The 26,826-nt window shown below is 52.4% G+C and overlaps 10 protein-coding genes across 10 annotated transcripts; 4 read left to right on the top strand and 6 right to left on the bottom strand.

Annotated features, from left to right (window-relative positions):
- The first annotated feature begins 691 nt into the window (after window positions 1–691).
- On the top strand, window positions 692–1,413 carry BDP55DRAFT_677957 (uncharacterized protein). Its single transcript, XM_060575947.1, has one exon. The coding sequence runs from the start codon at window positions 708–710 to the stop codon at window positions 1,026–1,028; it is 321 nt and encodes a 106-aa protein (XP_060424761.1). The 5' UTR covers window positions 692–707; the 3' UTR covers window positions 1,029–1,413.
- A 2,147-nt stretch (window positions 1,414–3,560) lies between these two features.
- BDP55DRAFT_697330 (retinal pigment epithelial membrane protein) lies at window positions 3,561–5,481 on the bottom strand (the record flags this gene model as incomplete). Its single annotated transcript, XM_060577671.1, has 2 exons — window positions 3,561–5,379; window positions 5,441–5,481. The coding sequence occupies 2 exons, from the start codon at window positions 5,479–5,481 to the stop codon at window positions 3,561–3,563; spliced, it is 1,860 nt and encodes a 619-aa protein (XP_060424760.1).
- Window positions 5,482–7,329: 1,848 nt separating this feature from the next.
- On the top strand, window positions 7,330–8,205 carry BDP55DRAFT_561844 (FDD123 protein; the record flags this gene model as incomplete). Its single annotated transcript, XM_060570106.1, has 1 exon — window positions 7,330–8,205. One exon carries the CDS (start codon window positions 7,330–7,332, stop codon window positions 8,203–8,205), a length of 876 nt encoding a protein of 291 aa, XP_060424759.1.
- Window positions 8,206–9,410: 1,205 nt separating this feature from the next.
- Window positions 9,411–10,703, bottom strand: BDP55DRAFT_677951 (uncharacterized protein). The gene has a single exon (XM_060575946.1). The coding sequence runs from the start codon at window positions 10,459–10,461 to the stop codon at window positions 9,682–9,684; it is 780 nt and encodes a 259-aa protein (XP_060424758.1). The 5' UTR covers window positions 10,462–10,703; the 3' UTR covers window positions 9,411–9,681.
- Window positions 10,704–11,009: 306 nt separating this feature from the next.
- Window positions 11,010–12,391, bottom strand: BDP55DRAFT_326825 (uncharacterized protein). The gene is made up of 3 exons (XM_060566818.1): window positions 12,195–12,391; window positions 11,641–12,034; window positions 11,010–11,579 (listed from the first exon to the last, which is right to left on the bottom strand). Exons 1-3 carry the CDS (start codon window positions 12,285–12,287, stop codon window positions 11,227–11,229), a joined length of 840 nt encoding a protein of 279 aa, XP_060424757.1. The 5' UTR covers window positions 12,288–12,391; the 3' UTR covers window positions 11,010–11,226.
- A 2,454-nt stretch (window positions 12,392–14,845) lies between these two features.
- Window positions 14,846–15,289, top strand: BDP55DRAFT_561854 (uncharacterized protein; the record flags this gene model as incomplete). Its single annotated transcript, XM_060570107.1, has 1 exon — window positions 14,846–15,289. The coding sequence occupies one exon, from the start codon at window positions 14,846–14,848 to the stop codon at window positions 15,287–15,289; it is 444 nt and encodes a 147-aa protein (XP_060424756.1).
- Window positions 15,290–15,559: 270 nt separating this feature from the next.
- On the bottom strand, window positions 15,560–16,109 carry BDP55DRAFT_619136 (endoribonuclease L-PSP; the record flags this gene model as incomplete). The annotated part of the gene is made up of 2 exons (XM_060571312.1): window positions 15,929–16,109; window positions 15,560–15,870 (listed from the first exon to the last, which is right to left on the bottom strand). The coding sequence occupies exons 1-2, from the start codon at window positions 16,038–16,040 to the stop codon at window positions 15,560–15,562; spliced, it is 423 nt and encodes a 140-aa protein (XP_060424755.1). The 5' UTR covers window positions 16,041–16,109.
- Window positions 16,110–16,499: 390 nt separating this feature from the next.
- BDP55DRAFT_591339 (metal ion transporter metal ion transporter) lies at window positions 16,500–19,071 on the bottom strand. The gene is made up of 4 exons (XM_060570927.1): window positions 18,529–19,071; window positions 18,198–18,436; window positions 17,848–18,122; window positions 16,500–17,784 (listed from the first exon to the last, which is right to left on the bottom strand). Exons 1-4 carry the CDS (start codon window positions 19,001–19,003, stop codon window positions 16,917–16,919), a joined length of 1,857 nt encoding a protein of 618 aa, XP_060424754.1. The 5' UTR covers window positions 19,004–19,071; the 3' UTR covers window positions 16,500–16,916.
- A 2,867-nt stretch (window positions 19,072–21,938) lies between these two features.
- On the bottom strand, window positions 21,939–22,479 carry BDP55DRAFT_561928 (uncharacterized protein; the record flags this gene model as incomplete). Its single annotated transcript, XM_060570115.1, has 2 exons — window positions 21,939–22,107; window positions 22,166–22,479. The coding sequence occupies 2 exons, from the start codon at window positions 22,477–22,479 to the stop codon at window positions 21,939–21,941; spliced, it is 483 nt and encodes a 160-aa protein (XP_060424753.1).
- BDP55DRAFT_326739 (uncharacterized protein) lies at window positions 22,398–23,383 on the top strand. The gene has a single exon (XM_060566816.1). The coding sequence runs from the start codon at window positions 22,652–22,654 to the stop codon at window positions 23,225–23,227; it is 576 nt and encodes a 191-aa protein (XP_060424752.1). The 5' UTR covers window positions 22,398–22,651; the 3' UTR covers window positions 23,228–23,383.
- The last annotated feature ends 3,443 nt before the right edge of the window (window positions 23,384–26,826 follow it).

The following is a 26,826-nucleotide window of genomic DNA, read 5'->3' as shown; positions in this document are numbered from 1 at the left end:
ATGAGGAAATCTTGAATGCGCACTCCGTATCCGCAGTGTACCTAAGGTAGGTACTCTCAAGGCAAGGCGAGAAACGGTGCTGATGATGGGAATGCGCAGGGCCGGGGTGGAGAAGCAACGCAGCGGCGCCGCCAAGGAGCACCGATGTCCGCCCAGCGCGGGCTGGTCGTCGTCATCAGGGAAGGAGGGAACCCGCCGTCCAATCATGGCTCCGGCAAGTGGCTGGGGTGTCGGGGCCGTTTCTGGCCAGCTGATTGCTGATAGGGGCGGCCACCGTGACCAGCGTGGCTGTGCAAACCCTTCATCCAAACCGTCTGCTTGTGTTTGTTCACTATGTCCAAGGCCAAGAGCCATCTAAGTCTTGGTCGTCCAGACTATCAGTCCAGGCTCAAGAGTCTCTGCCTGTCAATCTTGTCAGTTGTAGGCTAAGGTGCCTAAGGTAAACGCTTCTGCTCAGGTACGGAGCACCTGGCCTTGGACTCAAGCACGCAATGATACGGTTCATCTGTGTCCCACCGTTGCTTTCCATGGCTGTGATCACTCCCAATACAATCCCTGTAGATTTGAGCCATTCAATTGGTCTGGTGGCACGCGGCTCTTGGCAAGCTGCGCTAGTGCCACCAGCCCCACCACTCTGATTCCGTTCGAGAAGAAGGAAGGAAGCAGTGCCTTGCAACTTGCAACTTGAACTGCATCTTGCCAATTGAATGTCTCGTTGGCAGTTGATCCTTCTCATCCAACACTTTTGTGCGCTTATCTGCGGATATTCTTCCCTCTATCCGAATCATGCACTTATTTCCCCCTTCACCTCCTTTACGCGCTTCATTGGGCCCCCTGAATGTGCCTTGTTCAAAGCGACATCAGATGACATTCGTTGCTCCCCCACCAGACCAGACATCAATGGACAGACGAAGGGCTACCCTTGCAAACCTTGCGAAACCTTGCGACGGTCACTCGCTGTCGCTGTCGCAGTCGCAGACTCGCAGCATGTTCCGCCAAGCTTCACCTTTCCTCATCGTATCCTCTGATAGACACCAATATTTACGGAGTACCTAAGGTACCTTACATCATACCAAGAAGTCCAGTCCACGTGCCTTGCTTTCCACCTCCGACTTTTACAGATACACTAACCTCGCAGCTTTCGCCTCACTTTGCTTCACTGCGCTTTCATCAACTCAAGCTGTTTGATTGTCTACGTCTTCTATCTGGGTTGTTTCAACAAAGACGGGGCCATGCCAAAAACTCCAAACGACACCCAGATGCCCACGGTTTCTGCGGGTCAGTGCCATGGAGGGACCAGACCCAGATGCTGGTTGGATTGACTTTCTCAATGACTGGCGCTGCGTGGTCTTTCCGAGGCCTATCGAACCCGATGACCAATCGCGCAATCCCACATCCACTTCTCCTCCCAAAGTGGTAGGTAAGCAGAGCATGGCAAGCCTTATCCCGACACACACCATGCCCCAACCTCAGGGACCTGGCATTTGGAACAAGTAGACGGATACTTCGTAGGCCGGCAGGATTGATTGCTGACCTTGCGTTTCCAACACCGCTAGAATCAGTCATTTCTTCTTCTCCCGACTTCTGTGCAGACTTACACAGTACACAATACTCTGTACGGCGTACACACAGTTCCAAACTCTAGAGGCGCGTACGTGGTCTGCAATGTCACGTGTGGGACCACTCTCGCGTCGACTTGTCCTCTCGAACTTCAAACGCTGAATGCTAAACGCCAAGAAATATGCATTTCTCTCCATTTCGGTGTGGCTATCAGAGCCGGGGAGCCTATGCTTGCTTGAGTCCAATTGCCCAAATGTGCATCGAGATACGGATTCTCTTCTGGAATCTCGACGGCACCAACCGACGCCAGCAGCTCAGACGTTGTCGGCGCAGTGGACCTCTTCTTGGCTAATGTGCTACGCCGAGACGAGCCTGCATAGCAATCCTCAATCCTCTTACACTTCCAAGTTCACATGACAGCATGAGCAGCCACTCAGCTCCACGAAAACTATCCATCTATCAAGGAACGGAGGACGGCCAAGTTTGAGCAATGTACACGCCATGCCTGGGACACTGTTCGCAAACGCCCGGCAATTGCTGCCACGTATCGGCCAGTTCGCTCTAGCCCATCACTGTGGACAAGTTACAACCACACCTTGCAGCAGCCCCGTTTGGCATTTGCTAAGCTTAACTTGCCCCAAACTTTTGCACCAATCCGACGGCCCTGTCCCCCGGTACGGACCTTAGATCTGTCTGCCGCCAGATGCAAGTGTGGGGGCCCTCCATGCTGCCGACCCTTGGCCAACCCTCACTGAAAGTCTCGGAAACTTGGGAATGGAAACATCTCTGGAGGTCCTAAAAGGCAGATGGGACCGCATACGCTGCACCGACACGAACCATGGGCCCATCCAAATGCCGGGGAACCTGGGGGAAGAAGAGGGGTAGAAAGGATCTCGCCCAGGAAGACGCGGGGGAGCAATGTCTACGGCGCGCCATATCACACACGATGGCTCGGGATGGTCTTGGAAGTTGGTCTTACTCACAATCTCGGAGCCCAAAAGATGAAATTTAGACGCCGAACACTTGCCATCCCTTGACTGACCGTCGACGCCTTTCAGCACTGCCCTGCGGGGTCATTTCTCGGCGCTCACGACATGTCTGGGCATCGACAGATTATCCCCAAACCCAAGAAATATCGCCGGGAGTTATCGTAGCGAAAATAGTCGTTGGCGGCTACAGAAACGGATGTCGTTGAGATTGACGCTTTTCCGCCCGTGAGCCTCAACATGCTCTTGATGAGGGGGGTTTACACCCCGGGGCCAGGGAGGAGAAGCGAAGGGGGGCGGGTTCCGGGGCACTGGGCAGCGAATCTGTGGCATGGAGCGCAAGGTGCTATGCGGCCCCAAAGCGCACCGCGGGAAGCGTTGAGGAGCAAGGTCCAGCCTCCAACAGCCCCAAAGGCTGCCACCTCAGTGCCGCCGACGCAGGTTTCCGTTCGGGGCGGTTGTGCCGTAAGGCCATGGTGCCAGGTGGGCACACAGCGTCGGTGTGACTAGCGAGCGACTGGCTGGTGGGTAAGGCAACCTGAATCTTGCTGACTTTGCATCTGCTAACTACGACTTAGCCTACGAGTGGAATCTGCCCCTAGGCCGTTGTTGATGTGGCCAGTCGCGGACAAGGAATCGGATGTCACGTCCAACATGGAAGAAGCATTCGGCCGTTGGACCTGATGTGAAGGCCACTCCGAAGCACAGCGCGTTTCTTGACGCGATTTGATGAAAGAGATAAAGATTCACCCCGGTTCACGACACGTATACGAAGAAGACGGGACGCCGAACGATGACTGCAAAATCCGGGCCTTTGAAGTCCAACCTACTGCTCACATTCAGATTACTTGTCATGAATTTGGTCCAGGTGTCGTATTATCTACACATGCACACCAGTCCTTCTCTGTTTGCTAGAAATCACTTGGTATCATGAAGAAACTTTCCACTCACTAATTAGACAGGCCCAGTATCCCTTCAATCGCCCTCAAAAAAAAGCTTTCCTATGCTGAATTATTATGAAGCCAAAGTCCTTACTCTCTCAAATGGCTTCTGCTCGTCAATCTCCTGTTCGCTGAACCAGGTACCATGCAATCCATACGGTACGCGCTGCGGCAGTCTGATTCGGGCCACGACCTTCTTCATTTCTTTCGCGTCGATTATCCACAACTCACTCGCAGCATCGGGCACACATTCGCCTTGGTCGTCAAGCTGAGCTTCGTTGAAAACATATGTTAATAACCATCCGTCGTCCTCGGAGTCCGGTTTACGGCGAGGCACAAAGCGTGGCTCTTGCGCATACCACCCGACGGGCATTCGGAAGAGCTTGATAGGGTCCTGGGGGTCCCGGCTCTCCATGACCTGAGATATGCTCCGCGTATCGACGCAGCCTTTGACAGGCTGCGGTGGATGTGCGATGCCTCGTGCTATCAGCGTCCGAACGTCGAACTTGGCCAAGTGGTCGATCTTTGCAGCTTTGCCAAGGGCGACTGTATAAGATGCCTCGCCAGTCGAGCATCCATAAACGTATCGAGCTTCTTGCATCGAGTACGCCGGTGCGACAGACGGAAACTCCAAGGAAATGGCCGACAAAGCCCACTGGTGCCTGATGTTATACTGGATCCCGGCGATATCCGACAGTGGGAAGCTGTAGTAGTACAACCGGCACTGCTCCTCCTCAGCGTACTCGGGAGGCACTGGCTTAACCTCTGGCGTAGGAAGATTGCCGGCGCTGAACACCATGGACGCGGAAGTGAGTCGGCAGGCCACAAGATTGACCGACACACGAGGACCATTGATGTCTGTCTGCGGTGAAACCGAGTCCCAGCAGTTGGCGGTGTGGAAGATGGTGCAAGGGTTGGTCTCGAACCATTGAACGGCCTTCGGCTGGTGTCGTGGAAAGACTCCGAAGCGTGACTTCCCGGCCGAATCGTACGACAAGCTCGGAACTCCGCGAATCAGGTTCATGGTGTCCAGCGACAGCGGTAGGTCCATGATGATGGTGTGGTGCCTTGATACCCCGAAGTCGTGCATCATCTTCGGCGACTCCACTCCCGGAACCGGCAGGTCGAACACCGGAGAGCGGCCTGTCCCAGACTTTGTCGTTGGTGGCACCACGGAGTAACGCACAAATGGCTGGACAAATGTCGCGTGGAACGTAATGAGCTCCTTCGTCACCGGGTCAACTCGCGGATGAGCCGTGGTCCATTCTCTCATGAAGGATACGATGCCTGTACCCCCAAAACCGCTCTCAATGCTTTGCAGCGGCTCGTTTTCAGCAGTTCTTCCATTGAACCAACCAATAGTCTCCAAACTCGGCAACGCGAATCTGAGAGGGGGGCCGCTTTCGCACGTTGCCAACGCTCTTCCATTGTGAAATAGAACACTAGTGTTGGCAACGCTGATTTTCTTGATGGGGCGACCATACCATGGGAGTCGCGAGAGGAAGACTAGGAACACAGTTCGGAAAACCTCGAAGATGATGCGAAACATGCTCACGGCCGGATCTACCAGCGTCGCAATACTTGGCACGACTGGTCGGCGCAGATATCTATTGGTCTTTGCGTGGCAGTAGACGTCGGTCAAGAGGTATTGATTCACGAATTCTGGCTGAATCAAGGTGTTCTTTTCGCCTGCACGGCGGAACAGAACACCACTCAACATACCGTCCCCGTCGAACCAGTGCGCCGCGCGGCTCGCGTCATCATTCGTCACCGGGTTGCCGCCGTTGCGGACATATTGGCCTCCTGCAAGATCAGAAGGTATCGTGCCTTCGTGAGTGCAGGGAGTCAAGGGGAGACAGGATTGAATCGGTGCAAAGTTCCCTGATAGGTACCTATATGCGGAAGCGGTCAGAGATCATACATGAGCAAAACGAGCAAGACAAGTGAACTCACGGATGGCGAGCATCCTCGCTTGCCTGGCATTCGTCTTTCATCTTCGCATGTGGAGCAGACGTTGCCTAGTTAAGGTACGTGAGGTATTGTTTCTCAACAACATGTGGCCTCAACCTCAGCGTTGAAGGGTGAGATCAGGCTGTCGATATTGACCAGTGGACTCAGGCGGCAGGTCCGAATTATCTTTTGCGAAGCTGCCCAGAGTTTAGGGACGGCTGATCGAACTTCAGAATTCAAGGCACAGTTGAAGGTGGGTTGTATCGCCTGGCCCGACGTTGGCCGGGATGATTTCCTGGTTACGCTCGAACATTGGACTGCTGTCCCCATCCGTGCTCGAACTGCCGACAGACTGCCCATTAATCAACTATGGGTTAATGATGACATCAGACGAAGAGAGACTCGGAAGCTCGGAAGTGCTCAGGACGCCTGTCTCCCTCCTAGACTCTAGTGCGCGGTCCAGGTCGGCTACGCAAACAATTATGACCCGGGTAAGTTTGGACGCGTGGAGACATGCCGCAAGCTTGCCTACCTTCTACTCAAGCTTAGCTACAGCTATGGCAATCACTCAACGGAATGCGATTTGCCAATGCCTACACAACACACTGCGGCCGCCAACTCGCCAAAGAGACTTCGCCTGTAAGTTCGGCTCGGAGAGATCTGCAACTTAGTGCGAACCACGACTGTGCAGCGCATGGTCACCAGACCTGTTTTGACACAAGGGTGGCAGAAATCGTGGACATGAGACAGATCGCGCACACAGCTTGGCGATCGGCAAACCAAGCAGAAGCCGAATTTGTTTTCTTGCCTACGGCGGGCTCTAGAAGAAAGCTAGTGATGCCTTGCCAGCCGTTGGAGTATTAGGTTGAAGGCAAGCTGGACGGGCTAGACCTGCTGTTCTGTCTGCTGCCAAGTCTTTCGGGCTTTGCGCTGCAGACATCAAATCACTTGCCGGCGCTAGCTCCGGCTTAGTGGGGCCGGGAATACCACTCGGCAGCTTCCGGTCTAGAAGCCGGCAAAAGTGGTGACTTCATCGACCTCGAATCCTTTCTTGTTGCGCCAACCGCCTTACATGCCTACGTCGGAAATTTGTCACAGTCGCCCTACTTCGAAAAACTATTTTCAAATCATTCCCTAGTTGCACTGATTGAATTACTTTGAAAATGGGTCGTTTTCGTTCTGGCGCGGAGAAATTCTCCGCCTCCAGCCTGACAACCAGGGTTACGGCCTCTTGCCGTCATGGACTCGTCAAGGATTTGCGCGGGGAGAAAGTTCACAACTCATTTGATCTTATTCGCCTGACCCCGCTTCCAGGCTGAAGGACGAGTGACAGAACCCCTTTGCGTTGCAGTCGTTTCTGGACGGTTGACACGGTTGACAGGGACGGCTCGAGCTTGGAATGCCATAGCGCCCGTCTTGGCCCAATGGCCGGTGCTAGCCTAGTCTCACCTGCGAGGGTGTCGCGCTGTTTAGGCTACGGCGAAGCTACTCCTCCATCGCGATGGTGTCCTCGCGTCGACAACTAGCCTATCGTCTGCAGGTTGCGGTAGGTTGGTGTTTCGAGTCTAAACGTCATCCAGAGCTCATGGAAATCTCAATACTACTTGTCCCCTCTTTACCTGGGTGAAGTCATCCGACATGGCTAGATGCGGATCAACCGGCAGGGGCTTTTGGGATCGTGTTAGCTCGGGCCTAAATCTGATGTTGGCCGAGGACAACAGATGAAGATATATGGTAAGTAGAACCCCCCCAAATGTAGTGCAGGAGTAGCAGAGAACAGCAACTTTACATCTACTGCCAAAACCTAGGCATACAAAACCAGCAGCGTCTCGCTCAAAGCTTCTCACCAGTTTCAATCGCCACAGGAAGTCGAATTGCGAAGTACACTTACAATGGCGAACGACGCTCTCAACACCAACTCCCGCGTTGGCCAGCGAGCCGACCTGGGCATCTCTGCCCGGGCTTCGGACTGGTATTTTGCCATCTGTGCTATCATGGCGTTTTCCACTCTTGTTTTCCTGGGAATGGGTTTCGCCAAGCGAGAGACGCACCGCATCTTCCATTACATCACCGCCACCATTACTTTCGTTGCTTGCATAGCATACTTCTCCATGGGCGCCGGGCTGGGCCAGGTGCCCATCCAGGTTGAGTTCCCCCGCGACAACAGCCAGGTTGGCGGCGCCGGCACACGCGAGATTTACTATGTGCGGTACATCGATTGGTTCATCACCACGCCGCTGCTGCTTCTGGACTTGCTTCTCACCGCCGGCATGCCCTGGCCTAGCATCATGATTGCCCTCCTTGCGGATGAGATCATGATTGTTACGGGCCTAGTCGGTGCCCTCACAAGCACGAGCTACAAGTGGGGTTACTGGGTGTTTGGCATGTTTGCCTTCTTCTATGTCGTCTACGCCCTCGTGGTTGACGGACGAAAGCACGCTGGCGCACTCGGTGGACAGGTCAGCTCCACGTTTCGCAACTGCGGTGTTCTTACCATCTTTTTGTGGTTCTTGTACCCCATCGCGTGGGGCGTTGCCGAGGGAGGTAACCTGATCCATCCCGACTCTGAGGCTGTCTTCTATGGTATCCTGGACGTTCTTGCGAAGCCTGGTTTCGGTTTCCTCCTGCTTTGGGGACACAGGAACATTGATCCCACCGCTCTGGGACTTCACATTCGCGAGCCTGGTGCGCCCAAGAACCGCCCTGTCGGCAGTCACGACGGAGACCACGGACATATCGGAGGTGCGGGACCTAGCAACGGCTTGTAAAGTTCCTAGGTGGTCGCGATCACTGTGTCATTGGGGGTCGAAATGGACCCGGTCTTCAGCACAAGAAGGAGAGCGGGACGCATTGCATCTACCTATCAGGGTAGCCTTGGGGTTTGGAAAAGTTCCTTGGGTCTTCACCAATCATGGTTGGAAGGGTATCGTTCTTACTGTCGATGGATATTGGATTGATGGGGTTCACTTGCAGGCGCTTATACGCGTTGGCTTAATGTTTGGTTCACGTAATGCTCAAAGGAGTGTTGTATGTAAAGAGATTCATTCATACCCATGATTTTAATTATCCATATTTGATGTGAATGTGAGACATGGTGAATGTTGTTTGGTTAATCTGACACTGGGTGCCGAGCTACTCATCGCCGTAGCTGAGACTTTCGGGAGCTTTGACAAACAGTAATATTCGTGTTCGTGTATAAGGGAGAATAGATATGCCCTGCAGAAAAGGTTTCTCACAAGGCATGAACGGGAACGCGCTCAAGTCCACAAAGGATTTCGGTCCGTTTCATCTGTGAACTACTTACTTACCTCAGGTGAATCAAGCTTTGCGGGGTAAAAAAGCCTGGATGCGACTTAGCCTGCCGTAGCGGGCGAGGATTCACTTTGAGGAAGGGACGCGGGCAGCGTCGGGTTTCATGATTTCCGAAGAAAGTATGGACACCATTATATGTATTGTGTCAAGAGAAGTTTCTTTTGAGACGATGCGTCGAGTTACAATCAATACAAGAGTTATGATAGTAATGTACAGGTATGACAAGCAACTCTACAATAGCAGCCTATATACGGTAGGTAAGCCAAGAAGATACAGCGTAGGTTGATAACGTTGATTTGTTTATGGCATCGTCCTAAGATAATTATAGGTGATGTATCTATTATTGAGTTCACAACCTTGTCCCCCGCTAGAGAATGTCCGTGTATTCCTGTGGCTGACGGTATTACTCGGACGAACCATAGTTGAATATATCCTCTCAATCACGGACTGGTAACAATAGAAATAGTTCCATATTTTCTCCAGTTTGCGTCTGGGTCGAAGTTGCTTGATCAAATGGAGTATCGGGAAATGATCTGACTAACCCCTTGGGCCTTATTCGTCTTTATCTCAACTACAACGCACTTGAATGTACTTTCGCAATTCGGTAATTGACGGGAGAATCAAGAAATGATAAGACATTTGAACTTGCCTCTAACTGCAACTCACAAGTCCAGAGTTTTGAATTATTCACTTGAATGACGTACCAGTTCCGCTGAGAAACAAAGCATCTGGAAAGCCCAGTTGTTCTTTATCAACGGTGTGTTTTCAAACCAATACCCCACAACGATGATAGCGATATCAACGTAAGATCCTTCAAGTTGCTTTCCATTCTGGATTTAAGCCTCCGAAAGTAAGGATATAATATCTAGCAAGGTATATAATAGTATCAAAACCATACGCTTATCTAGGTAAAACACCCACAGTAATCCCCGTCATGGGTTTTGGGCTTCAAAATTTACATCAAGATTCATCCCCGCCCAAAAGCTATCGTCCATGAAACTCAGCCCGTTCTGCTGCCCAAGCTCGCTAATAGAATCCGCTAGCGCAAATTGCGTATTGAAAGCCGACTCCGACCCGCCGTTACTCAGCAACGCCCCCTGGAGCGCCTGATCAGCCGCGCTGGATGCATCCCACGCGAAATCCTGGTCAATCATGTTCATCAGGGGACACAGATTCTGCTCCAGCGTCTGCTGCGGCTGCGTAGAACTCGGCACTGACGCGCCGTCCACGTCTCTTTCAACCACCACCGACGCCGTTGGATCCCGGTCCGGATCCCTGCGGGCGCCTTGCTGCTGCAGGATGGAGTTTGGTATCCGCTCCGGGTACTTTTGATACAGGTATTTGATGAGATCGCACCGCATTTTCGCGGCGGGACGCCAGGAGATGCCTAGCTCCGCTAGGACTTCGAGGCATGCTTCGATGTAGACGGTACAACACGGCCTCCCCGTATTCGCAAACTCCGGATCAGGGCTCGCGTACTGGATCAGCACCAGCGCCGCGGTAAGCGTGCAGTGCGTAGCGGAGATGGGGCTGCGCCGGAACGAGCCGTAGACCTGGCGGTATTTCTTCCCCGCGTGGCAGATGCGTTTCGCCGACTCGATGCAGAGGACCTCTGCGCGTTTCGCCATGTCGGTTTTGAGGGCGGCGGGGGTGTCTTTGGATTTGAGGAGGAAGGGTTTGAAGAGGAGGATGCAGCAGGTGTGGTAGACCATGTGGAGGGTGTAGACTTGCGGGAGGTCGTTGTGTTTGTCGATGCGAAGGTCGGCGGGGAGTTCGTAGAACCAGGTTTTGAGCTCGAGGGTGCAGGACTGGAGGAAGGATATCCTTTGAGGGCCTTTGTAGAGTGGTTTCGGGGCGTATCTGAGGAACTTTTTATCAGCACTGTTTAGAAAACGGGGGAGATTTGTGGGATAGTTGGGTGCGTGACGTACAGAGCCAGGAGAATGTTTTCGAGGATTCGACAGAGACCTATTAGACCGCGATGTACGAGGACCTGTTTGTTGCATCGACTTATGTCGTATGAGTTGTTTGCCCCTGCTCTCATCTGTTCTGGTGTGTAAGTCGATGGGAGATGGACAGCGCCTTGAACATCCTATGTAAGTTAGTACAGGGGTTCCTTTCTTACCATTGGCAGATGTAACTCGGTGACAAGAGCTTACCAAAAGACTGCAGACTCGCCCCGTGTAGATGGCCGCGAGTTTGTCGTCGCAATATAGTGCCCAGTAAATCTGTCGTCTCAGCTCCACCTCTTCGTTCGACATATGGCACGTGCCAGACAATGACGATGCATCGAGGTTGAGTCCCATGTCCAGAGCCAGTCGATTCGCCATTCCTTGGTGAAGCCATCCCGCAGCATCACATCCGTAGGACTTTTTGTAGTTAGCATAAGAAGCTGTGACCTCAGTATCTTCCGGAGCGTACCACATAGACCCCGACTAGGAGGGACATTGACTGGATCGTCGTGATGGTCGGCCGTTTCATATCATAATGCAAGAGCACTTCGGCCTTTTGAAGGAAGATTTTGCCGGCTGTATTTTGGTCTTCTGGGATGGAGCGAGTGTCGATCTATCGGAGTAGCGTGATCCTAGAGCAAGAATACAGTTGAGTAAACATGGGCTGAAGAAGCGGCCTTGCGTCTTCATGCTCTCCCTGAACAGCTTCTCGTCGACGACTTGACACCAGGGATTTTGATACTCAAAGAACAGGTCTATGAGCTCTGTTGTGAGATCCTCTGGGTAGACATCTGCCTCCAGAGGAAGGATGTATCGATTTGTCTCCATGTACTTGGACGTCAACGGACTGCCATGATCGTCGGACTCTGGCGTAGATCCTAGAGACTGGTCAATGACCACCACCCCGGTCGGGGATAAGACTAACGACCCGATACGTACCACTCTGGAACTCCAAGCGACCGCTCGCTGGACCGAAATATCGCATCTCTCCATCCTGGTCATAGTTCACCGATTCATCCAGAGAAAGAGCTCCTTCAAAGGTCGCACAGAGATCGTCAAAAGCCGAGGCGCTGAGTCCAGCATCGCTACCAGTTGCTAACGTACTCGCGATGGACGGTAGTTGTGGTGCTGTACCGGCAGCTGAGAGCTGGGCGACGGCTGCCTCGACATCGATGGTGTGAGACTGTAACACGGCTTCCAGCAGGTCGATCCGGTTTCTCAAAAGTTGCACATATGTCTTGGAAGCGGGTTTGCGACCATCCTCTTCACTTCTGTAGAGACAGTTGATGGAACGTTCGGAACAACGGCCGCAGATGGGCCGTAATCCGTCACACTAAAAGAATTGGCACATTTCAGTTAGTATTATGACAAATATTCAACCAGATCAACACTCATTTGTCGATACGAGTATCACTATACGAGTATAGAGTGTGCTGGTTCCCAAGGGTGTGTGGTGGGCTGATCGCCCCAGAAGGAAAATATATTCCACCCACCTTCGCCCTCCGGCGCCGACACTCCTCACAGGCTTTTGACGTGTACCTGCGCTTCGGTTGGCTTGCGGCCCGCTCCGACGGCGCTTGGGGCATAGCAGCGAAGGAGGAGGGAAGCCAGCAAGTGAGAAAGATGGCAAGGGTCCTATCCACACAGCCTTTCTCTGAGAAAGCCCGCGATCACCTTCGATTTTGGGACAATGTGGAAAGTCGGAAGCACAACGGTTGGCACTTGGTAATAGTTTCGCAGTTTCTCTTGTTTGCACGATAACACCCCAAAGACTGGTAGCCAAGGGCGGGGCCAATCAAATGGACTTGAACCAGTGGATGACTAAGGAGCGGGGGAGGAATTCATATTCCGCCCTCTGCGTCATGGCACGAATATTTTTCACGGCTCTTGAGTTGGTTTATATTAAAGAGTGTCGAATTGTACTTGGCACAAGACAGATCATAGCAACTGGAAGAAATTTCTAGCCTTCGACAGAGGCCATCTCTCGTCTCCAAAGGCCCCCATACTATCATTGAGGTTTTCAGGTTGTTGTGGCTTCGGTTCGGAAGTGTACGCTTTGATCTTCTCCCCGGGTGGCCGGGTGGGGCCACCACGGTCAGCGAATGTTGATGGGATCATATTGGCAAGAACGAAGTAAAAAGCCTGTAAGCTGTTTGTCGTGGTGAGAACGGCACGAGAAGCTCCGGTTTTTGAATACCTGTTGACTTCGAAAATGCAATGGCAAAAATGGGATTGCCTAAGTAAGAGACATGAAGTCCCCAGTCCGAGAATAAAGACCACCTCCGGCCTTGGCCCGGAGATCAGATCGCGGGAAACCCAAAATAGAAGTCAGAGAGGATCCCCGTGCGGATCAGCGCCGTGTCGGTTCATCTTATGCCGGGTCACCAACTTGTTTACTCCCGTCTTGGTGAGAGAAGGATTTCAATGCATCTTGTGTTATCTGATGCTCTGATTCGTCGCCAATTTCAAATTCTCAGTACGCATGAACGATGGGTGAGCTTGAGTGAAGGATCACCGTACCTCTGATGAACATGTAGCCTCGATCGCATTCCCGATACTTCAGCGCGCACCAGTTCACAACCTGACGCTTAACTCGAATCGCATGTTGACGATGCAGCTCGACCAGGATATTGATGCTCACTCGCAACGCCCCGAAATCGACGTTCGCAGTCACAATATTGACGAGGTGCAACCGTCCGCGCCATGACCGAGAGACACACGGACAGACAGCGGGTCTGCGTTTTAGCGCGCGTAGAACGCACCGACGACCCACCAAGCACACCCTCGGCGCAGTGAACTAGCAACAACGTCGATCATAACAACGTCTGGCCTTACGTGGACTCTCAGACGGTTGTTTTGAAGACTGAATTGGGGGGTTACTGATTGGTGAATTCTCGATGTCTTCGGGGGGAAGACTCTGCGCTTACTTGCAGAGATCCAGTACGTGTAATCTCGGCCCGCGACGATCCCTCCCTGATGGCTGTCAAGCGGCTTACGCCGCAAAACGGCTTTATCATGATAAGCTCAGGGGGCTATTTCCTTTTAACGATGAAGCAGACTGGGAGTATTTTAAGCCTCACCTTGTGTTCCAACTAGTCTATCATGATTGATCTAGCAAGCGCAGGTCTCTCTTTGTTGTGGTTGGGACGAAATTAGGGGTTTTGGAGGTCTCCAGTAACCTCCAAGCTTGCGCAGGTGCCAAGCATGGCTACCGTTCGATTGCGCAGGCCGTGTGGTTGGAATGCGGAGAGTAGTCTCCAGAGACACGCGTAGCTGCGACTTCTTATGCGACAAGATGCATGTCTCGGACGAACACCTGGGTTATGGGTAGGTATGTCGCGCGCTGCAGTCGGAAAAGTGGTGTTGCCTCGCGTCCAAAGCTTCGGGACCAAACGCAAACAGCGAGGCCCAGCACAGCTGAGCCAAGGTTCACAGGACATGGTTTTCTGACTGAAACATTCCCAAGAAAACAAGTTCGCCGAGACATTTGTTTATCATTTTCTTCTCTCAACACCATTTCTTCGATGACACCGAATCGAAGCCCTCTGTCTTTCATACCGATATGAAGAATCTGTAAATCTTACCGGCGTAAGTCCAGTGCCCCCCACGGACTTCTCCACGATGCCCGCCTCCTCTTCCCCTGAGCCCCTGAAAGAACAAACAAAACCCGAGCCCGCTAGCGTGCAGCATCGAGGTCTCCTAGCGTCATGCTCCAACGTCCGGCTCGGCGGGAGCACGGTCGGGGCACGGCCGGCCCGATGCCACTTAGCCTCCCTGCCTGCGTCTCCTGCTACTCGTCTCCACGAACTATACCGCCCTGAACCGTCAGCGGCGCAAACGGTCGGTTCACCCACTTGAGGACTTGGGGGCTCCGGTGGTGGGATTCAGAGTTAAGGATGAAGAAAGTATAGGGGGATAAGGGGGTGCTGAGGGAGTTACGAGGTATGGAAACCTCCAACCGTCTGAAGTAGGCTTTAGCAGAGCTTGTCGGCCTGAGCTAAGGGGAAGTAGAGACATCTATAAGAAGGTTCCTGCTGGTCTTTGGTCATCGTGCATCACCAGCCTCGCCTCTCATTACATACAACAGCCAGCAACTAAACATACTCACTTCTTCACGATACCCAATCTTCAAACCTTCGCCAAAATGCCTTCCACCGTCGTCTCCACCCCCGTCCCCGCCGGCGTTGACCGCAACGCCGTCCTCTCCGCTATCCACAACCACGACCTGATGGTCAAGACCCTCTGCCCAGCTCTCATCTCCTACAACCTCGAGTCCGGCTCCGTCGGCGTCGGCCAGTCCGCCACCTACTCCGTCACCGATAAGAAGCCCATCGGCCAGACCACCTACCAGCTCACCATCACCAACCTCGAGGACGGTGTCGACACTCTCGTCAACGCCAAGCCCCCCGTCGGTACCCTCGTCATCACCGGCAAGTGGCGTATCGTCAACGAGGCAGCTGGTCTCATCCTCCGCGAGGAGGTCGACATTGAGGCCAACATGCTCATGAAGAAGATGGCCAAGGGCAACGTCGAGAAGACCCACCCCGAGCAGCACGCTGCTCTCCTGGTTCAGGCTGGCAAGGCATAAATGATGTATTAGAGCGACTATACCCCGCTGGCTGAGTTCATCGCCTTTGGAATCCGCTTGGTGTGATTGGCGTTTAACGGATAATGGGATCTTGTGACAAGATTAGCTGACCTTATACAATAATGGGAATATGACATTTTGGGACGTTTATTGCACTTTCTCTCTTCTCTAGCATTGGTTTACACCAAGTGTGGTGTACTTTCGTGACTTGATCGTTCCTCATGATGTATGATGGCTACGGCTGATTTTAAACTCAACCAATTCAAGTATCTATGCCTTCAAGGCTCCTTCCGGGACGTGAGCGACAACCTCAATCTCAACACGCATGTCGTCCTCACCAAGCCTCGGCACTCCCACACACGTCCAAATCGGCTTGTGGTTCGGCATCCACTTTCTAAAGTTCCTTACCATGGCCGCCAAAGCTTCGTCGTTGATTGGCACATGGTACGAGTTGACCCGGAACACCTGTTCCCAGCCTGCTCCGCCAGCATCCTTGAGGTTGAGATCCACATTGGCGAATGCTTGATCGATTTGGGCATTGATTTCCTTGTAAAACTCGCCCGTCTTGGGGTCCCATCCACCTAAGTCCCGTATTAGCATGCGCTTAGCACTGAGAGGACCACTGGCAATATTGCCTACCTTGACCAGAGCATTCAATGCGGTCGCCAATTCTTACTGCCTGGTTGTAACTGAAAACCTCGAGATTTCTCTGGCCTACACCTTCGTAGGAATGATACTTGAGATGAGACATGTCGGCAGTATTTCGCGGGACGTTCAAGATTAGGGCGTGGTAGTTATGAGACAGTCGAGAGGAGTTGTAGTCAATGGCAATGGCATTCGGTTATTCTACTCTCAATTCGACAGCTATTTTAATAGAAAAAGGGTAGACAAGCCATCTTGCGCGGACAATGAACCCGACGTCATAAGATAGCGGAAACCATATTCCTATACAAGCGGAGCACCTTAGACTATCGTAGCGCCTGACTCGAGCCGATCCGATATTGCGGGGCTTTTCCGAGGATGGAGTAGATATATCTGACTTCGGAACATATCTTCCTTGGCAGCTTTATGATAACTTCAGTTAGGCCACTCTCATGATTTCGTTATCATGATTGTCGAAGTCGATTACCAATTTCACGATATTACGCGCAAGCAGACGATAACGCGTCACTCTTTGAATGCACGTGGACTCTACACTTTGGACTGAAACCGCAGACTGACAGTTGAATATTACTACGCACGGGATTTGACTAACAGAACCTATTCGTTTCCAAATTTTCTTTTTAGAAGGCAAAACTTTTTCTTCTTGTGTACTTCGGCCCTTTCTATCAGACACGACTTTCTACAATGATGGAGGGTTGAACCTCGCCTGGATAAAACGTGACCAAAATACACTAGTTGAAGAGTGTGGTCGGATCAGAGCTAACAAAAGAACGATGGAAATCATGAAATCGAACACGAAACCAAAAGAAAGTGTCGATAATCAAAGGCAGATCAAGCCACGTCAAAAGGAAATCAGAGACAGACGACTTTGGGGTGTCCATCCACACACCAGCGTCACCTTCATAGCAAATATGCCCCTCACCGGACACAATGCCGTTTCCCGCTTCTTCACTCGCTCATTTACTCATTCGCCCTTTCCAAGCAGAACCAGGTTGGCAACATTCATCGCCGCCATAATGACCCAAACCAGGACCGCAAAGCCGGCAGTATACCACGAATTCGCCATCTTAACAGTACCATCTACAGGCGCCGTCGCATACTCTTCTTCGTCGTTGCCGCCGCCGCCCGCGATTCTGAATCGAGCGCCGCCGTCCGGCCCGTCCCGGACAGTCATGAACTTATCCCTGCAGGTAAAGTAGATCAACGGCGCCGTAACAAACGGCAAGACGACACTAAGCACCACCTGCGAAGCATTCAGCGCCTCGCTGACGCCCTTCCTTCCCACGGCACCAGCAATCACAATACTCGGCGTGACGCTAATACTCCTCGTCACCAGACGTCTCAGCCAAGGGCGAACTTTCCAGTTCAGCGCGCCCTCGCTGACCATTTGCCCGGCAATAGTACACATGATCCCCGCCGAGACGCCGGAGAGAAGCAGCGCGAGAGCAAAGATGGTGCCCGCCGCCTTGGAAATCGAGTCCGTGAGGAGCTGATGGATGCTAAAGATGTCCGCGTCCGGCGCCTCGGGGTTTCCGTATAAGGAAACGCCCGCGACGATGAGGATGGCCGAGTTGACGAATAGGGCAAAGGTGAAGAGCGAGATGCTCAGCTCGGCGGTCGAGGTGTTGAGGGAGTGTTTGATTGCTTTGGCGGAGGGGACGTAGTAGCCTTTGTCGATGCTGTCGCCGTTGAGGTCGACTTCGTCCATTTCGGGGGGCAGGAGGTTGTGTTTTGTGTCGTATTCTCGGAGACGGGCTTGGACGATGCCAGAGCCGAGGTAGAGGCTGTGCGGCATGACTGTTGCGCCGAGGATGCCGCAGGCTTGGTATAAGCTGTGTGCGGTTAGATATATCAAGGTGCTGGTGTGAGGGAGGGAAAGGCGAAGAGGAGATTACCCTTGCGACTCAACCACGGCACGCGATGGAAGATACCCCTGAAAGACTTCTCCCACCGGCGTATCCTTGATGAGCGAGAGCTGGATACAGAAGCAGACGACCACGGCCAACACCAGACCGATGATGAAGTACTCAAAGATTCGCAGGCCTCTCATGGACCCGTGAGGTCGGTAAAATATGAGAATGATCATGACGTCCAAGATGGAGATTGCGCATCCTGCGACCAGAGGTATGGCCGGCACAAGGAGGTTCAGACCAATCGCGAAGCCAATCACCTGTAAGCAAAGCCCCTTAGTATCGGAAAACAGCAAGACTCGAAATGGAGGCCTAGCACTTATTTGTAAACTCACCTCAGCAATGTCCGTTGCAATGATGGCAACCTCTGCGAATACGTAGAGAACGTAGTTCATCCATCGCGGCAGGAAGGCCCGGCACGCCTCGGCCAGGTTAAGCCCGGTGACGGTGCCGAGCTTGATACAGAGGCTCTGGAGAAAGATTGCAAAGAGGTTGGACAAGAGAACGACAAAGAGCAATCTGAAACGGTAGCTTGCTCCTGCTGCAACGTCTGTTGAGTAGTTTCCGGGGTCGACTGTGAAAAGAGGACGAAAGATGTTAGTCAGAATCCATTTCCCTCTGCGGGTGTTTACGGGTGTGAGAAAGTAACCAAGTAAGGAATCTCACTATACGCAACAGCAATCATGAACCCGGGCCCAATGAACGAGCCAAACTTCACAATGGCCTCTTTAACACGACCATACAATGTCCGATGAATCTTGGGCGTGTCGCCTCCGTCGCCAGGAGGAAGTTGACGTGAGTGAAGGGTAGGGAGAGGGGTCGCGAGGACCTCCTCTCCCTCGGGTAGACCAAGCCCATCGGACTTGGTCGTCGCGGCCACAGCTGCACCTGAAGCCGCGGGACCGGAGCCGCCGCCGCCTTTGCCCCAGTCCACATCGTGAGACCGCGATCCTATATCCCCGTCGCCCGTCCCCGAGTCCCCCAGCGAGAGACCCTTGTCATCCTCCCCCGGCTCCAAGGCCCTGGCGTTAACGATCCCGTTGAGGTCTTCGTTGGTGGTCAAGTCATTTGACAGAGCGTTCGGGCTCTGGTTGTAGCCCTCCCCTTCGTAGGGCTCGTCTGTGCGAGACGGCCGATTCATTGTTTCCGCTGTATTGTAGTTTTTTTCACGAAGCCAAAGGAAAAGGACGGGGTGGGAATGACTTCATGACACGCGCGTTTGTCGTCAAATCTAGGGTTGTCGGCTAACCGGCTACTCAAAACCCATGACTAATCACAAGACAACACCTAGCGGGCCCGTCTAGTTTAACGTCGGCTATTGTTGCCATTATCTACAATGATGCATCGAAAATAGTATTTCGACTAACTTTCTCTAGACCCTCGTTGTTGTTTGATATCAGGAGGCACTGTGAGGTGAAATAGTGGTTGTTTCCTAATACGGCAAGTAAGCTTTACAGTCCACTATGCCAAGCAGCCAAGCAAACTAGAGAACTCAGGGTTGCATTTCAGCCCAAGACCAGAGGTTCGGGGTTTTACCAAGACACAACATGTTTGTAAATCATTTATATCCTTCCTCTACATAGAGAAAGCTATCTAGTTCGTACTGCATAATCATTTTGCACTCTGCAGGTGTGATTGAGAACATAATGGATGGTGAGCTTGGACAAGATTGTCGATGCGCTAACTTACATGCGATCCGACAAGTAAGAAATTGGATCACGCCGGGTTAATCTTGAGAAGCAACAAACAAGTAATGGAGAGGATGCATCATTGGATATCTATATTGACTGATTCTATTGAGACTTGGCTCGCTTCAGTATCACACACAGAACCCTCCGCAAAGCACTCTGTCACGGACTAATGGATTGCAGACCTGGTCTAAGAGACATGAGCTTCTTAGGTACGCAATATCCAAAGCATGAGCGAGCGCCGTGCGAATGGGTATTGGTAACTGGACTCTGGAACGCCACTATTAACCAAGTAATGAAGTAATTACCGTTCGCAGACTAACTCACATGTTCCGCTCAACAAGCCGTCCCATTGCGCAAGCCAGAAGTGGTTGTGTAAGTCCTCGAGTCTCTCGAGACTGAGACCGTAACACACAGCCCCAAGAGACGTGTAAAGAGTCTTACGAGTGGCTAGTCATCAAAGAAAAAAGCACTCGCATTCAAATCGGCTGTCTCGAAGCCAAGTGCAAAAAGGTCAGGTTCAATGGGTGAGTTGTGGCGGCAATGATCTCTTATACATGGCAGCCTCATTGTGGTCCAAGAGTACATCCAGTTTCTTTTGCTGGAGAGCATGTCTGTCAGCAGTTAAAATACAGAATTCTATAGCGACAATGCAGATATGATCTAGTCCTGTATTTTGGCTGATGGGCTTCCGAAAGTATTAATTGCCACGGGGCGAAAGGGGCACCGCAGACTTTTCTCGCCGAGACAGCTACATCGAGGCCCCCCCTCTAGATGAATATTGCAACATGGTAGATGATAATGCCTTTTCTAGTCATCGAAAGGATGCACGTCGGGGGTACGCAAAGTAGCGGGGAAATCATATTATCGAATTGCCGTGATCAGACCAAGGAATGTGCGTGATTTGTTCTCAGCCTGTGTGCGATGAAGGACTAGCCTGCCTAAAGTTGCATTTTGTCAATACCTGCGGTCTGTAGTCGCCAATTAGCCCCCCCTCCTTATTTAGCAACAGTCCGTCATTTCAACAGACCCAAATCTCATTCCAAAATACTTCACACCTGAAGAGTCCCTCCAAGCCAAACTATTGCGCCCGACTCCCAAGACTCTCGTCAGCAGACACAGCGCGCGCCTCTGCCACAACCTCGCGCCCCGGAGCCGATCATAGCTCCCGTAAGGCCGATCATTCCCAACATGTCGTCAGCTTCCACCATTCCACCATCCCACCACCCACAAATCAACCCCTCTCTGCCTCATTCTTGACCCTCATTCGATCTTTGGGCGGCTAGAACCACCAATAGCAGCCTGGTTCGAACACATCTCTCCGACTTTTGACGTATGTCTCTTCCTCTTTCGTCGGGCTCCCAATCATCCAACCGCAAAGGGTCTTTGACTAGCTCTTGCCGATCCATAAGCTCATTGGAAGTTTCGTGTAACGACCCGTCGCAAAACGTTGCGCTTGTATGGCTTCGTGCAAATATCGTAAATCTTTCGACCCGTCTTGGAGCGTTTTGACATTGTCGATGAAAATACTTAGAATCGAGCCTCATTCGGTAAAAATCTTTTCCCACGTGCAATCTTCTACCGTAATCCTTTTCGACGGTGGGTGTTGTGAGCGGCATCGGTAATCGGTGGCAAATGACGTCGGCGTGCTTTCGTCCTGTTCGGAAGCTGAGTAGGGATCATCGTGTGGCGCAGGTTGACCACCACAAATTTCGCAGACCGCTACCCATTCGCAGCTGTCAAGTATTGGACATTGTCAATCGTGCAAAGTGTGGTCGAGGTTGAAAGGTCTCACTCGGATACCTCCGACGTGGTTGCGGAAGCCAGGCCGATGCGGATGGATGCAAAAATATTCCTTTGGTCAATTCGAGGTCGACGCCTCTCCCCGCCTATGGCGAGGTGTATAAACAATATGCGAACGTAATCCCAAAGACCGTAGGCCTGTACCAAAACCCCGAAACGCCTGATGCTGTCCTATGCCCAATATGTCATTTGATGGTTTGTCGAAACCCCCAATGATGATGATGATGATGATGATCGTTAGTGTACAAGTCGCGAGCCGATGCAAGTTTTTGTTTTCCTCTCCAAATACCGTGACCGTGCCGTAAAGCCATAAACGAGTTCAGAATAACGCTGTAGGCCGTTTCGGCCACAAGGGGGTATCATGCCCTTCGCGGGCGGTGTCCGATTAGGTAGTGTAGTGAATGCTCAAAGAGCATTCCATAGGGGTAGTTATTCCTGAATGGCGTCAGGGTGCGCGTCCCCCAGCGCATGGGGTTGCGACCGACCTAGCATGGGTGGCCGTGTTGTCGCATGCAGAGTGCGAGTTGGTGTTTATGTGGTGCAATCTATATCCTCCTCTTCGATCCAAGTTTGCTCGTGGAATCCTTATTTCTTGCCCTTGCTTGGTGCGGCAGTGATTTTGCTCGTGGTCATGAGGTCGCCAATGTATTTTTGGAGGAACTTGTTGTTGTTATCAAGCTTGTCGTGTTCTTCTCTGACGGCCTCGATCCGGTTGAAGATGGTTAAGAGCGAGTCTTGCAAAGCTTTTGCGTGTCTGAGAAAGATGCTGTTAGGGGTGGGAACATCTTGAAGTGGCATGGACTTTTGGTTACCTCTTGAGCTCTTCACGGGCTTCTCTTCCAAGTGCTTCAATGTCTTCACTGGTCCTCCGTGGGCTCATAGCCCTCACATCGTCAGGTCCAAACTCTGCATCTACTGGGCCCACTGCTGAGCTGTCCCGGGGCACCACCAACGGCCCGCTGCTCTTTCTGCTAGGCAACCGAGGTCGGATAGGAGTCGGCTGGTGGATGTGGTGCTCGTCATGTTCGTGATCGACCGAAGAGGAAGACGAGCTCGATTGAGACCGCTCGATATGAGGAGGAAGATGCGACTGTTCGCTGAACTGCGCTTGGTGTTCGTTGTCCATGTTGGCAACTTTGGTCGAGTTGACTACTGTAGTTGAGTGTTGAAATGTTGAGTGTCGGTGAGAGTATTGTGCGAAATTGCTGGCGGCTAGGGACAGTGTGATTTGATTCGATTGCCAAGGTACAGGAAAAGGTGACTGCTGAAGAGCGAAAAGGGCGGCTCAAAAGGCAAATATGGTTTGGAATGGATGCAACTTCGTCACCAGGCTCGATTTGAGAAACGGGGTCTTGCCACCTTGTAAAGCAGGGTCAAGGCTCTCTGGAGCTGGCTCACGGTGGCGGAGGAGTCGAGGATGGCGACGGAAAGAGTCAGGTGGTTGCAAAGGTGGTATTAGTAGCGGTGATGGCGGCGGGTGGTGGTGTATATGGGGGCGTGGGTTATTATGGAATGTAGGGGTATTGGTGGTTGTATTCCGGAAGCAAGTAGGGTCCTACCGGTCTCGTAGACAGGGACAGAGCCGGCGGCAGGAGGAGGGAAAAAGAGCAGATGAAAAGGAACAAGCCAAGTCGAGCAAAGGGGAAGAGGGAAAAAAAAGGCGCGGTGGGCCGCAACGGGTAGTGTATGACTATGAATGGGGGGAGACGAGGTCTCGTGGGTGTGGGTGGGTTTTTTGGGTAGCCTCTTCCTTTTTTTTTTTTTCTTGTGCTCAATTTTCCCTCTTCCTTGTCACTTTGTCCTTTGGGGGGGGCGTATGGATTCTTAGAAGAAGTTCGTCTCGTGCCGATTACTTCTCTTTTGCTGCTCCTTGAAGGTGGGGGTCGAATGGCAATCGGAATTTGAGGAGCGGGAGAAAAGAGAATAGAGACCCAGAGAATAGGTGACTGAGAGTGGGAATGTCGTGGGAGTAATACGGGATTGCGACGGTAGGGAAGACCGAGCGAGGGGACGGAGCAATGAGCACCGGTATGTATGTATGTACTCGGTAGCGTGCGGTTGCGTCGACGGCCGTGGTAGTTGTACAATGGAATTCAACCTGTGGGATTGGGAGAAAAAAGAGAGGTGAAAGGGTCGCAAATACCTAGCTGGCTTGGCTTGGGTGGGTTTTGGTTCAGACGTTGACGTTTACAGGCGGCCAGGTTGTCGCGATCTGCGGTACTCAGGACCAGTTGCAAAGACTGGGATGCCCTCTTTGGCCTTTTTGGTTGGATTGTGGTGACTTTGCGGTGTCGATCGAATTGGGGCCCCCCTTGCCAAACTCCCACCTAATGTCGTAGGAGTCGAGGATTGAGTCTGCGGCAAAGGTAGAACGGGGGTGTCGGGGGCTTGGGAAGCGTGGTGTGCGTGGGCGCCTTGAGTACTGCTGGGTGTACCGTGGAGTGGAGGGAATAATTGTGGAGAGTGACGATGGACACGACAGGGGTGTGGATGAGAGGAACCGCAGCGACAGGGACGTGGACAGCAAAGGTCCAAAGGCATGCGAACGTTGTAACTGGTTGTTATTCGTAGAGTGGCCCGGTCAGGCTGAAGCGGTGTGGAGAAGGATGATGTTATCGCAACCGTTTTGTCGCCGTGCGTGTGTCGTCGGTTGTTTTGCCTCTGCAACTCTTTTCTCTTGGGAGAGCTGGGCTTTGCTTGTTTTCCGAGAGTTATTGCGTAAGGTAGCTGGATGGTCCGTTATGCCGTCCGGCTTGGATGGTATTCTGTAACTCGCAGATTTGGCTGGTCGGTGCGATGCGAGCTGCAATGAATTCGAGCATGCTACTACATAGTATGCTAGGTGGCTAAGTAGTCTGCTAGTGGCCGGAAAGCTGAGAGTTGGGAGATGCAGCTGAGGGCCGTGATCCTGTGTTCCTGTGTCAAAGCACGGTGTGGATTTCGCAAGCCATGTAGGAATTATGTGCCATGAGTTTTGCAACACTGCTCCGGCGTCACAGAGTCCAGTGATGCCTTGGATAGATCTTGAGCGTGATCTACTTGTAGTCCTTGATACTGCTGTAAATGCAGGCGGCTATGTCTCAAAGTGGTGAACGTCAGGCGAGGTGGCTGGTGAGAGTCGTGGACCGAACTGTGACTGGGCTCTGTCGCACTCTCTCAAATTCTGCCGTATGCAAGCAGGAGGGACGGTGACTGTGGTCTTGGACCATGTAAGGTAGTCTGTTGTCCCAATTGGAGACTCAGACGCTGGAGTGTGAAGACACGGAGAGAGCCGGTTGTTGATGGTTTGGATTGAAAACAGGTGATGCTTGAGCGCTTGAACCAGCCATGCACACCCATGGAAACAGAAACGCGCCGAGCAGAGATAGTGTGATGGGTAATTAGTGCGCAGCGGGGTGGTACGGCCTGGTTGGAATCCAAGATTGACGACAACCTCAAAAGGACGACGGCGTGTTTGTGATTGTTTGCGCCTGAGACGGATCTGATGAGACGGACGGATGCCAGAGAGGGGAAGAGTGGTACGTACCGGGCACGGTAGCAATGGTCAGCAGTCATTGGTCACTGGTCAATGGTCCATGGTCACTGGACTTGTCCGTTTTCTCCAGCCTGGAAGGAACCGAATGTCCAAGTCGTGGGTTGTTGCTAAAAGCGTCCAAGTGCCCGGTTAGAATGGAAGGTGGAAGGAAGCCTTCGGGGGGAAGTTGCAATGATGAGGCAAGCACGCAAGGAACCGCGCAAAAGATGGGGAAAGCAAGGAAAGACCTGACGGCTGCCGCTTTCACCGAAAGAGTGCGAGTACGTACCTCGGGTCTTTGCTAAGATACACAGTAAATTGCCTGCGAACTCAAGGAAAGTATCCCCGTACCGCACCGGCGGGTCCTTTAATTCGGTGTCCCTGAGTCCCTGACCCTGCGACCTGCGCACCAAGACAAGCTACAAACTTGGGAACTGCCCTGGGAAGCACTTTCTTGACTAGTTGACCTGAGGCATTCTTCCTCTGCCCACATGTCACGCTGGCCTTCCCCACACATTGTGACGTTGGTCGGGCATGTCAGCGCCACGGTACGTACTGGAAAACATATGATCCTCCACTGTGTGCTAAGTTTTTTTACGGCCTCCCTTCCGTTACCTTCTCTCGGGCTTCCACTTCCCGTCCCGGAGCCCAATTGTAATTTGCTGGGTGTCACCGTGCCACACCGGACGAGCTTCCGTTCTTCTCATTCTCATCCTCGGCCTCTCCTTCCATCCTGACTACTCGTACTCCTCCAGGCCACCTCCCTCTCCTTCCTGGAGGTATCTATTTGCCTCTTTCACGATACTTTGACGACTCCATTGTCCGAACCTGCCAACTGCCACGACGGCAGCCTGTTATTTGCAATTCCCTCTGGCTCACACTAGTAGGGTGCGACGAGACACTAAGGCAGGTGGCGCGGAGTCTTGCCGACGTCGCTCCATGTGGCATGCGTCTCGCTGAGAATGTTCAAACTTCAGACTCCATCCAACATTTTCCCTTTGCCCATCTCCTTTGCTCTCTTTTCCCATATTATACCAGCACGATAGTGTATCGGTACCGAAATGCCTCGTCTACTTTTACGGGTCAAAATGTGCCAATTCACAAAATGCCACCCCTCGTCTCCATCGCTCCCTCTGGAGTCTTGACTCCTTGAGTCTTAGCACTGCTGTGTCACCGTTAATGCCGCCGATCCGCTATCCGTTATACTGCTGCGTACTCCTGCTTTTCTTCTACTCGGCATCATGCAACTTATTCACCACTTCTGCCGAGGGAATTCAAAAGAAATCTCCAATGGCGGACGGAAAGCAACGGCGTGCCGAGATACTTTATAGTTTCAACGTGAATTGTCACCGGTTACAGACGCTCACACTTGCTACCCGCCTGTAAAAATGGATAGCACAGATAGGTACTCGGTATCAGGACCTGTCTTCCCTGACGCATCCCAAAGACCCCTGGATCTCTAATCAACCAACCAACCCAACGACATGCTACAAGGACTACACAACACGTCTGCTCCTACGCTATGGCTCTGCACCCGCCGCCCGCGTCTCCGTGGGATCAAGTGTGTGCGAAGACGGATAGATGGATACAGAGTATTCCGTAAGAAAAGCAGCAGTACGAATAACCCCGGCGGAACTTGGAGTATGCACATCTGCCCGTCGACGCAAGTAGGGATACTTCACACTCTCCGCCGTTGAACCCCTGCTGGCCCAAATTGGCTGATCAGCGCCTGTGACGCCATACCCTCCATGGTCAAGACTGACACCCCCGATCTCCACCATCCACGAGAGGAACTCGAGTTGGGCTACGGATACCTATCCATCGATTCAATCCACTGTCTGAAAACACAGAGAATTGTCTGCCGCCAAGCTCAACGCTTGGCTTCTCACTGGCGCGCGAACCTCCCCGCCGTCCACTCCCGGCAGACAGCAGCCGGTTTGGCGGCGTTGGCGCCATCCA

The sequence above is a fragment of the Colletotrichum godetiae genome (genome assembly GCF_030913485.1).
Source record: "Colletotrichum godetiae strain CBS 193.32 chromosome Unknown BDP55scaffold_54, whole genome shotgun sequence".
Classification (NCBI taxonomy): Eukaryota; Fungi; Ascomycota; class Sordariomycetes; order Glomerellales; family Glomerellaceae; genus Colletotrichum; species Colletotrichum godetiae.
This window is presented reverse-complemented; position numbering and strand designations above follow the sequence as displayed.